At 32.3% G+C, this 10,689-nt stretch overlaps 1 protein-coding gene across 1 annotated transcript; it reads right to left on the bottom strand.

Moving 5' to 3' along the window:
- Nucleotides 1-1,593: 1,593 nt before the first annotated feature.
- On the bottom strand, nt 1,594-4,444 carry LOC109183385. Its single transcript, XM_019333466.1, has 4 exons — nt 3,045-4,444; nt 2,679-2,939; nt 2,460-2,538; nt 1,594-2,370 (listed from the first exon to the last, which is right to left on the bottom strand). Exons 1-4 carry the CDS (start codon nt 4,442-4,444, stop codon nt 1,594-1,596), a joined length of 2,517 nt encoding a protein of 838 aa, XP_019189011.1.
- Between the last annotated feature and the right edge of the window lie 6,245 nt (nt 4,445-10,689).

Raw genomic sequence — 10,689 nt, 5'->3', positions numbered from 1 at the left:
TATCCTCATCTTTTGCCCATTACGGCATCATAAACCTGATCAGCGGTCATGGGGTTTCCTTCTAACTCTGAAGTCTCTAGCATGGCCACCATTTTTTCTGAAAAGTTGACAAACTCACTTAAATGAAAAATGTTATAAAATATTATAGATCATAATAATAGTTGAAGATTTGTATTGCTTAATGTTTCTAAAATCACTTACATAGTTCTCCTCAGCTTCATTTGTAATCCACTTCTCACTCTTACAACGTGTGAATTTAAACAAAGCAATCCTATTAGGCATAAAACATCCCTCCTCTTTTTGCCTCTACGGTAAATAAATAAGCAATAATCAATTAAATATATATCTCAACTGAACCATAAATGAAATTTTAATACATACGAGTTCATTAAAGACCGGCACAAATGCTGTCGATCCTTGATTATGAGGCATTTTTTGTTGGCTGCGACACCAAGAGTTTATCATGCATTTCACCTATAATATTAAGCATCAAAACCATATAAATATTTTTATCAAGCCAAAAGTATAACCATATAACTATAATATGAGGAAGAAAAAAACTTGTACATCTCCTTTAGACCAATAATCACATAGCTCATTCCAATTATCAGTTGTTAGACCTTTAGGGACATGTAACTTTGCCTCAGTTGCAGAGTTATATTTCAAGAACTCTTTGTGCAATGCATGCTTGTAGTTTCTATAGCGAACTTTTAGAATGTTCTCCACACATTCAAAGACTCGAGAATCTTCTCGAAAGTTTACAATATCTAACCTCATCTGCAAAAACAAGGAAAAATATTGTAAACTTTAGAAGTTAGGTACATTATTAAATACTGCAAACAATTTATATATTAGCAAAACAATGCTTTTAAAGTTTGCAAATTTTCAATATTGTTAGATACTTACAAGAAGTCGTTCCCAAGCACAAATTCTTTTCTTCCTCAGTGAAGTTAGAATATTTTATTGGACATGGAATGTAATATCTAACTATTTGGCCGAGTTCATTGGATAACTTAGCTGATTCAATTCGATTTAAAGGACGCCCATGCTCTACATCAACAACAACTTGTAGCTTCTTTCCGGCAACCTCATTCCTTTTAACCAATCCAAATCCCCTTGTCGGTCCTCTACATGGCTTCTTTTTGGATAACCCACCATCTAAAAAGCAAATGTGAAATAATAATAATAATTACAACAGTGTTAGAAAATATAATATATTTCTATTGATATCATTGGATTTCTTATTTTCAAATTGTAACCTGTGTTTGGTGTTGCATCTGGTGATAAAGAGGATGGCATGCTTTGATTTAGTTGATCTACAGATTGTGTATTGTTCACTTCAGGATTAGATCTTGGAAGAGAAGTTGTAGAATCCATCACTTCAGTGTTAGTTGTGAGCGAAATCCTATTAGTGACTTCAACAGCTGATGATGACGAATTTCTGTGTTTTTTTGATTGACCAGGTGCCATTTAATAACCTGCAAAAGTGAGAGAAAAAAGTAATTAGCTTAAGTAATGGTTTGCTATTTTTTAATGTCAATTCATACTCTTTAATATATTAACATACTTTGAGAAAACAATTAAACAATTCACTTATGAATCTTCAATTTCATCAGAATCATCATTCATTTCTTCCTCATTACTATCATACTCAATAGGAGATTCATCTTCATCATCTGATATTACAAAATCTTCTTCAACTTCAATTCTTTCGGATGGCACAATAATAGCTTTCACAATGTGTGATTCTACATCTACTCTATGCAAGGATGTAGAAATGTCATCAGATAGTCCAACAGTTATGCCATTACTAGATACCATCTCATTGTCTTGATAAACATCATTATTATCAAGTGTGTCATCTTTATCATCTGGTATACTATCAACTTCATTTTCATCATAAATATGTCTATGTTGAAATTGTTGAACAACTCGCCAATTTAATCCAAACTTTGGATCATTTAGGTAGAAGACTTGCTTTGCTTGAGAAGCTAAAACATATGGATCATTTTTATACCAAAAGCTTGAAACTTTAATGCTAGTAAATATCCCATCATGTTGAATAAATGACCTTTTTCCAATATCAAACCAATCACATTTGAAAAGAACAATGCGGTATCCTTTAATGTATTCCAACTCAATTACATCGTTTAACACACCATAAAAATCAATCAATTCATTTTCATGATTTCCTTGCACAGAAATTCCACAATTTTGAGTTTTATGACGACTATCACGATCTTTTGTATGGAATCTAACTCCATTCACTATGCAAGATGCATATTTTCGAACACACAGTTGAGGTCCACAAGCTAGTGAGTATAAGTCATCCATAGCTTTAGTTGCATGTGCATTATGTAATTGGAATACCTAACAGTTCAATTACAAAAATATCAATAATAAGAATAAAGCATATTTTAGGTATTGTTTAATAATATTAATGTTGCACTAACACTAACCTTCTCCCTAAACCACTTTGGGAACTTCATCTTATGTCTGTCATTGACATTAGTCAAACTTCCCTTCTCAAGTAAACCCCTACGAATGTTGGAAAGAATAAGAAAATATTAACTAAAATGAATTAGCTTTAAATTTCAAATTTAGTTATATGATCTTATGTCAAAAAATATACTTACTCAATATATGATTCAGCTTCATCACAATTACTCAATACAAACCATTCAACCTTATTAAGTTCTTCCTTGGTTAATTTTTCATAGTTCCAAGCACCAAACGAACGAACCTTATGTGAAAATATTGACAACCCATCATGTGTTTCTTGTCTATCATTATTTCTATCTGGTTTGTTGAAACGAGTCTCTACTCCATTAAGGTATAGAGAAAGAAAAGTCAAGCATTCATTTGCAACATAACCCTCAGCAATTGATCTTTCTGGATGAGCTTTATTTCTCACATAATGTTTAAGTGAGCCTAAGAACCTACAACAAGAATATAATGATGTTTTTAGATTATATTACAATAGTATAAGTGTTGGTAAGGTAAATAGAGAGTTAATGAAAATTATTATATGAAATATATATCACCTTTCAATCATAAACATCCATCTAAATTGTACTGGTCCACCTAGGGCAGCTTCTTGTGGAAGGTGAATTGCTAGATGTACCATGACATCGAAGAAAGCCGGTGGATAAATCATCTCAAACTTACAAAGTATGATAACAATATCATTGCGTAGGACATCTAAATCTGCCAGCTTTAAGGTCTTACAACACAACTTCCTAAAGAAATCCCCTAATTCAGATAACACAGTAGTAACTTCTTTTTCTAAGCTTCCACGCACTCCAACAGGTAATACTCTTTGTAATAAAACATGGCAGTCATGGCTTTTTAAACCCATAAGTTTACCATCAGCATTCACACACCTAGAGATATTAGAAGCATAACCATCTGGAAACTTTATAAACTTCAAAAATTCTGCAAATTTCAATCTCTCTTCTCTTGTCAACATATAACATGGATGTGGAACTTCATATGATCCATTTGATTTCTTAACCAAATGCAATTCCTTCCTAATATTCATATCATCTAAATCTTGTCTTGCTTTCAAAGTGTCATTATTTTTCCCATCAATATTTAGCAAAGTTCCAATGATATTATCACATATGTTTTTCTCAATATGCATAACATCAAGATTGTGCCTTAATTTCAATTTTTCCCAATAAGGCAGCTTGAAGAATATACTTTTTTTACACCAGTTAAGGTCTTCAAGATTTTGTTTCCTTTTTCTTTTGTTTGGATGCTTACCAAATGGACTGTCACTTATTTCATGTAGTTGCCTTAACACATCCTCACCTGATAACTCCAAAGGGGCACTTCGACTCTCCACTTTCCCATTAAACTTCTTGCTTCGCCTCCATGTGTGATTAGTGGGCAAGAAACGACGATGGCCTATATATCCCAACTTACTCCTTAATCTAACAGAACATGGGTCATCATTGCAAACTGGGCAAGCCATGTATCCTTTAGTAGACCATCCAGACAAGTTGCCATGAGTTGAAAAATCATTTATAGTCCACATGATAGAAGCATGTAATTGAAAATTTGTTAAAGAACAAGCATCATATGTTGTCACACCTATTTCCAATAGTTCTATGAGATCTTCAATTAAAGGTTGCAAATAAACATCAATATCTCTTCCAGGTGCTTTAGGGCCAGGTATAAGTAATGTTAGCATAAAGAATGGATCCTTCATACACATCCATGGCGGTAAATTATAAGGGATTAATATAACAGGCCACATGCCATAAGAATTATCCATATTACCAAATGGGTTGAATCCATCCGAAGCTAAACCAAGCCTAACATTTCGTGCATCATTAGCAAACCATGGAAACTCTTGATCAAAATCCTTCCAAGCCTTAGAATCGGCCGGATGACGCAAATATTCACCATCATCAATTCGTCTTTCTTTATGCCATCTCATATCTTTTGCAGTTTTTTTTTACATAAAAAATCTTTGAAGCCTAGGTTTTAGAGGAAAGTATCTCAATATTTTATGAGGAAGATTCTTTCCTTTACCATCCTTAACTTTCCATCTAGAAGTACCACAAATAGGACAAAACTCATGCTTCTCTAATTCCTTCCAAAATAACACACAATCATATTTGCATGCATGAATATTTATATATCCCAATCCCAAACTACGAAGCATAGCTTTAGACTCATAGTGAGAACGTGGAAGTGTATTTCCATCAGGTAAGCATTCACTTAGTAATTCAAGCAACATGTCAAACGATTTATTACTCCATTTATTATACACTTTCAAATGAAGCAACTTCACCGTTAAAGACAATTTTGAGAATTTAGTGCAACCTGGATATAATTCTTGTTTTGCTTCCCTCAACATGTTCTCAAAACCATCAACTTCACAAATACTTTTTATATTGGGATTTGAATGAGAGTTGAAGTCCCCAAAATTTTCATAATCATTTAAGAACTCTTGGACTCCATCTATGTGTTCCTCACTTAAATCATCATCCTCAATATGAAAATCATTTATAATTGATTCTTGAAAAATTGGTGGCTCTCCATGGAATATCCAACGTGTGTAACCCGTGTCTATACCATTTTGGCGCAAATGCATGTATACCGAACTTTGATTTAAGAAACATGTGTTTAAGCATTTTTTACATGGACACCTTATCTCACAATCATGTCCATTGTTCTTAACCACAAATATCATAAATTCCTTAAGTCCTTCAATATATTCATTGGACCTTTTATTTTGTGTCATCCATGCCTTATCCATAGAGAAACACTTTACCTATTATATAATACAAATAATGACTTACAACATAAATTATTTAAAGCTATAATGCACAACTATATTATCACATACGTTAACGCATTTTCTCAAAAAATAAATGACAAATGGCAAACATAACATTATATTATACTGTAGAAGACAAACTGACATGATGCATTTACTTCATCTTTTTCCATTCATCGGTCTTCTGTTTCAATTTTTACATAGACTCTCTCTACTACAGTTCAGAATAAATGCTTGAGTTGGTTTAGTTTATTTTTAAAAATATAAAAGCATTTTCTCAAAAAATAAATGCTCACATGACTAACATAACATTGCATTATAGTGTCGACCACAAAACATAATGCATTTACTTCATCTTTTTCTATTCCTTTGTCTTTTGTCTTAATCTATATTTATTTTTGCTTTCTATTAAAATTAATTTTCTTTAATAGAAAATTACAGACATAGACATATACCATTCAAATGCAAATTAGAAGAATCATATGAATAAGGAACAGAGAATCCAAACAATGCAAAATAATAACAAAATGCTTCGTATTTCAAAAATAAAAAATATATATATGGATGAAAAAGAAATCCGCATACAGTGCCGAATTCTTAAATAAGTGAAACATCATTGGAAACTAGCATTCTTAAACCAAACACATGCCTAATAGTATTTTAAAAAAATCACCTCTGTATTGCAATTGCGCAGTTGATGTTCTTATCGAAATTAGTAACTGCAAAAAAAAAAATAAAAAATAAATCACTTATCATTGAAAATATGATTAGTTCAACATTATAAATTTCTTTAATACAAACATATATAAAAAATGAAAAAAAAACTTAAAATTTACAAATCCCAGAATCTGATCTCCTTCCATTTTTTTTTTCTAATTCATTCTTCATTAACACACATAATCCAAACTTACCACTTACAGAGTATCACATGGAGAGAACATAAAATTTACAGATTCCATCTGATTTCTTTCTTCAATTTTTTTTTTTTTTCTGATTCCTTCTTCATTAACACACATGATACAGAGGATTTCAATATATGATTTATCATCTAACATTGATACTTCAAAAATATAAATTAATAGGCCATATATATATATATATATATATATATATATATATATATATATATATATATATATATATATATATATAGAAGAGCGCTCATATGCGGCGGGGTCTTACGGTGCGGCGGTGCGATCAAATTCCAGAATACACCAACAGTGTTAACAATATGCACCAACAGTGTAATAAAAACACACCCCAATGAAATGTAACAAAACATCATAAAATACACCACAGACTCAAAAAAACACACCATATAACTCACCACCCCCAATGGTGTATTTCCGAACAGTGTATGGTGTTTTTACTCACACCTAATGGTGTGTGTTTGGTGATGCAGGGCTCTGTTTACTCTGTTTTGTGTGGTGTATTTCCTAACGTTGATGGTGCATATTTGGTGAACTATTGGTGTTGCCGCACCGTAAGAAATAACCGCACCGTAAGACACTGCCGCACCTGAACCCGCCTATATATATATATATATATATATATATATATATATATATATATATATATATATATATATATATATATATATATATACATTTTTAGAGAGGGAAACAAAGAAATATTCTATACCACCTACAGAGTATGACAGGGGGAGAATACAAATGGTAAAGTCAACTAGATAACCACTAATCACATACATGATGGTCTTATCTCAAGTTTTCATTTAAAACCTAAAGAAACAAAAAGAAAAACAAAAAATTTTTTTTTAATAAATTTTATTAAAACTAGAACCAAGAATAGAAGTAAGAAATTAAAAGGTCAAAACTAGTTGAATAGAAAAGCAAGAACAGATAAATTTGGGTGAAGATTTGTAAGTTAGGGTTTATACTCACCTAGGCATACAACCTCTTCTTCTTCACTGTGTACGATTTTTGATGATGTATTGCAACACTATGAAGCTTTCGAGTTCAATATGGTGAAGAGATGAGAGCTTGCCTGAGATTGTGAGAAGAGTTCATCGCGAAAGATTGTCTGAGGGTAGAAAAATATGTGAGGCTCTGGATAAAAGAGAATTTTTACATATTATTATTTATTTAGTTATTATGAGTGGAGGGAGCTGAGTGGAGACAGTGGAGGGAGTGGAGGGCGCGAAATGAAATTTTTTCCCGGTAAAATTAATGTTTCAATTTTAGTGACGTTTTATTTCACATCACATTTGTAAAATAAAAGCTTTGGTGACGTTTATTATATAACGTCGTCTATTCTATACCTTTCCCGATGAAAAAATTAAAATTTCGTCAGTAAAAATAATGCAATCTTAATTATTCATAAAAGTATAAATAGTGACGATATGCAATATAACCGTCACAAAATGAGACGTTTAACGACGTTTTTTATAGCGTCGTTAAATCTTTCGTCGTTAAATGCCAGATTTCTTGTAGTGTGCTAGTTTACAAACTCAGCACTTCTACAACACCGAGTGCTTCGCACAAAGCTTATACTCCCAGGGTTTTCACAAGCTCCTCTTGTTACTCTTCCCTCTATCTACACTAGTATAAATTTTGATTACAAGAAAATATAATTCTCTTTTCTCTCCAACTCTTAGATACATTAGAGATTAGTCTCTTTTCTATAAGGATCTATGAACTTGAAGTTTTTGATTTTGAGCTCTTTTCACGTATACTTTGTTATTCTCAGACATCTCCACACTTCTGTTCTTGCTCTTCAAGTCTCCATGCCTTTTATAGGTGATCAAATGTAACCGTTGGAGCGAGATAATTTGATTTTTAAATCTTGGAATTTGTAGCCTGATATGATAATTTGACAACTTGATCGTTTCTTTCGGCTTCAGTTGCAACTTGATTCTAACAGGTTGAAATTTTCTTCTTTGCAACTTGGTTTGTATCTCCAAGCTTTGTTGACTTTGTAGTTCCTTTCACATTTGACATGTCTTCTTCTTGTAATAATCATAGAAGTAATATTTGAGTTGTAGCAGATGACCCTTATCGTATTCTCCTTCGCATTTCTATTGGTAGTGTGTATTAGTCTTCTTGATTTCTTGATTTCTATTTGTTGTGTGTATTGATCTTTCTTGATTTCTTGATTTTGGTTGATCTTCACTAGCAGTTATTGAGTTTTTGTAGATTGATCCCAAATATATTCTAAGCATGAGTTTTATCTTTCACTTAGTATTCTCGCTATTTTTCTTCTAGTGACCAATGCTACTTCTAGCAAGTTTGTTAGCATCTTCTTCTTTGCATTCAGGCCACTTCTTAATGCTAACTTTAGCAACATTAATAAAATGTTTTCAAGACGATTTGAGCCTTGTACCTTGATATCACTTTCCTTGCTAACAAGTAATAACTCTTCAACTCAATTAATTTGTTGAGAGTGTGATTCGAACCATGCCTTTTCTTTCTTCAAGACTAATTGGCATCCCTCCTAACAATCTTGCTACTTCATAATCTTTCTTTTGCTAGGATTTGAACTCATGACTTTCCTTGACCATCCTTACTAACATTTTACCTTCAAGAAATTCGAATCATAAACCATATCTAACCTTTTAACTTTGCTAACACTTTTGGTAGAATTTCTTCTAGAATTCACGCCATTTTCGTTTTAAAATAGCATCAAAGACTTAGCTATTTTGAGAATGAATTCACCAATGCAATTTTGTTCCTTTGTTTAAATAGAGTGTTCATCTTCTTTCTTGGGCTGAATTACGAGGCTTGAACACAGCAAAACTCTAGACACAAAAATAAAATGAATTTTGGGGTTTAAAATGTTTTTTTTTTAAAATACATTTTAGCTCATCAAAATCTTATATAACTAATCCGGACAGATTATTTACTGTATTTGATTAGTACATCGCAATAACGTTGCCCTAGGAGTGGTCCGACAGTTTATGAAGTGAAATGAAAAGGAATTAGGATTTGTCTGAGCATTAAAATGATAAATAATAAGAAAAAAAAAAGACCCCCATAGCCCATAAGTCTTGTTCTAAATTATTGTATGTCTTTTCTTTTTTTTTTTTAAAGGGAAAATTGTAAAAAAATGTCCCTCTATAATATGTCAATCATTAATATAATGTCACCCCTGAATTATGAGGGGTGTAAATGTTGCCCCTCAATTATCAAAATGGTGCACATATAGTCCCTCCCGTAACGGACCTGTGGTTCCCCACCGCTGTCCATCGCTGGAACTTCAAATCGAGGGAGAGAAAAAACAACTAAATTACATATTTACTCTGACTTAACGGTGTCGTACACTAACAGGGAACCACATGTCCGTTACGGGAGGGGCTATATGTGCACTGTTTTGATAATTAACGGACAATATTTACATCACTTATAATTCAGGGATGACATTGATAATTGACATGTATAATATAGTGGCATTTTTTACAATTTTTCCTAAAATAAACTTAATGTCTTGTACTGTACTCACTTCACTTGGACAAGGATTTGAGAAGCACAAGCATTCACCACACACATCCAAAGTAGTCTGCCATTTCTTACGATCCTTATACTATGGATCATGATTTTTACACTGCACTATAGACCCAGCCTGGTGCATGTGTATGTCTTATGTTGTGAGTTTTTGTTTCTTGTATTATGAAATTTTATATCTAAAACAAATTAGTAATTGTGTCTTATGTTATGAATATCTATATCTTGTATTTTGAAATTATGTGTCTATGAGCAGAAATCATGTACCTAAATTAAATTTATGAAATCTTATACCTTACGAATATGAATTTTGTACTTTATCGTTTTGATCTAGGGTCATTAATAATACTACGTAGATCTTAGTCCGTTCCCTTTTCTTAATGGTCCAAATACATCACCGTCACTTATGCTATGATTCTCAAAAATATTACATAGAACTTTAAGTGGGAATTTCATCCAAATAAATTAATTGACTCAAATCTATTTACAACCCAACTAATTTTTTTTTAATATTTTAAACAAGTAAATCCCATTTTTAGTCATTGACCATTATCACATTGGTAGTGAAAATGACAACTGAATAGAATGGGGAGTATACTCTCCATCCATGTCCCTGTAACCCCGCCCCGCTCCCCATCCCTCCCCCTATTGAGGAATAGAAACTTCTATATGTAGAACAAGTCCATTGGGGGACAAAGGCAAAGCCTTTATAATTTCATTTTTCTCAACTCAAACATGTTTATTTTGAAAATCAATTTTAAATTCATCAATTATCCGTTTTCAGTGCATTATATATTGAATTAAAGCTCTTACTTAGGAGATTTCAAATTCCCTTTGACCCAACCCAAATTAAAAATTAGACTCCAACGTCTCCCCATCCTGTCCCCGCTAGGAATATTTGAGGAAGGGGAATCCCTGTCCCTGATCAACTATATAGTC

The sequence above is a fragment of the Ipomoea nil genome, unplaced genomic scaffold, assembly GCF_001879475.1.
Source record: "Ipomoea nil cultivar Tokyo-kokei standard unplaced genomic scaffold, Asagao_1.1 scaffold1125, whole genome shotgun sequence".
Lineage (NCBI taxonomy): Eukaryota > Viridiplantae > Streptophyta > Magnoliopsida > Solanales > Convolvulaceae > Ipomoea > Ipomoea nil.
This window is presented reverse-complemented; position numbering and strand designations above follow the sequence as displayed.

Coding starts and splice junctions, on each gene's coding strand:
- LOC109183385 (XM_019333466.1), bottom strand. CDS start 4,444: ATGAGATGGCATAAAGAAAGACGAATTGATGATGGTGAATATTTGCGT. Junction 2,940..3,044: donor TGGATGTTTATGATTGAAAG/GTGATATATATT, acceptor TTCTTGTTGTAG/GTTCTTAGGCTCACTTAAAC. Junction 2,539..2,678: donor GAACTTAATAAGGTTGAATG/GTTTGTATTGAG, acceptor CAACATTCGTAG/GGGTTTACTTGAGAAGGGAA.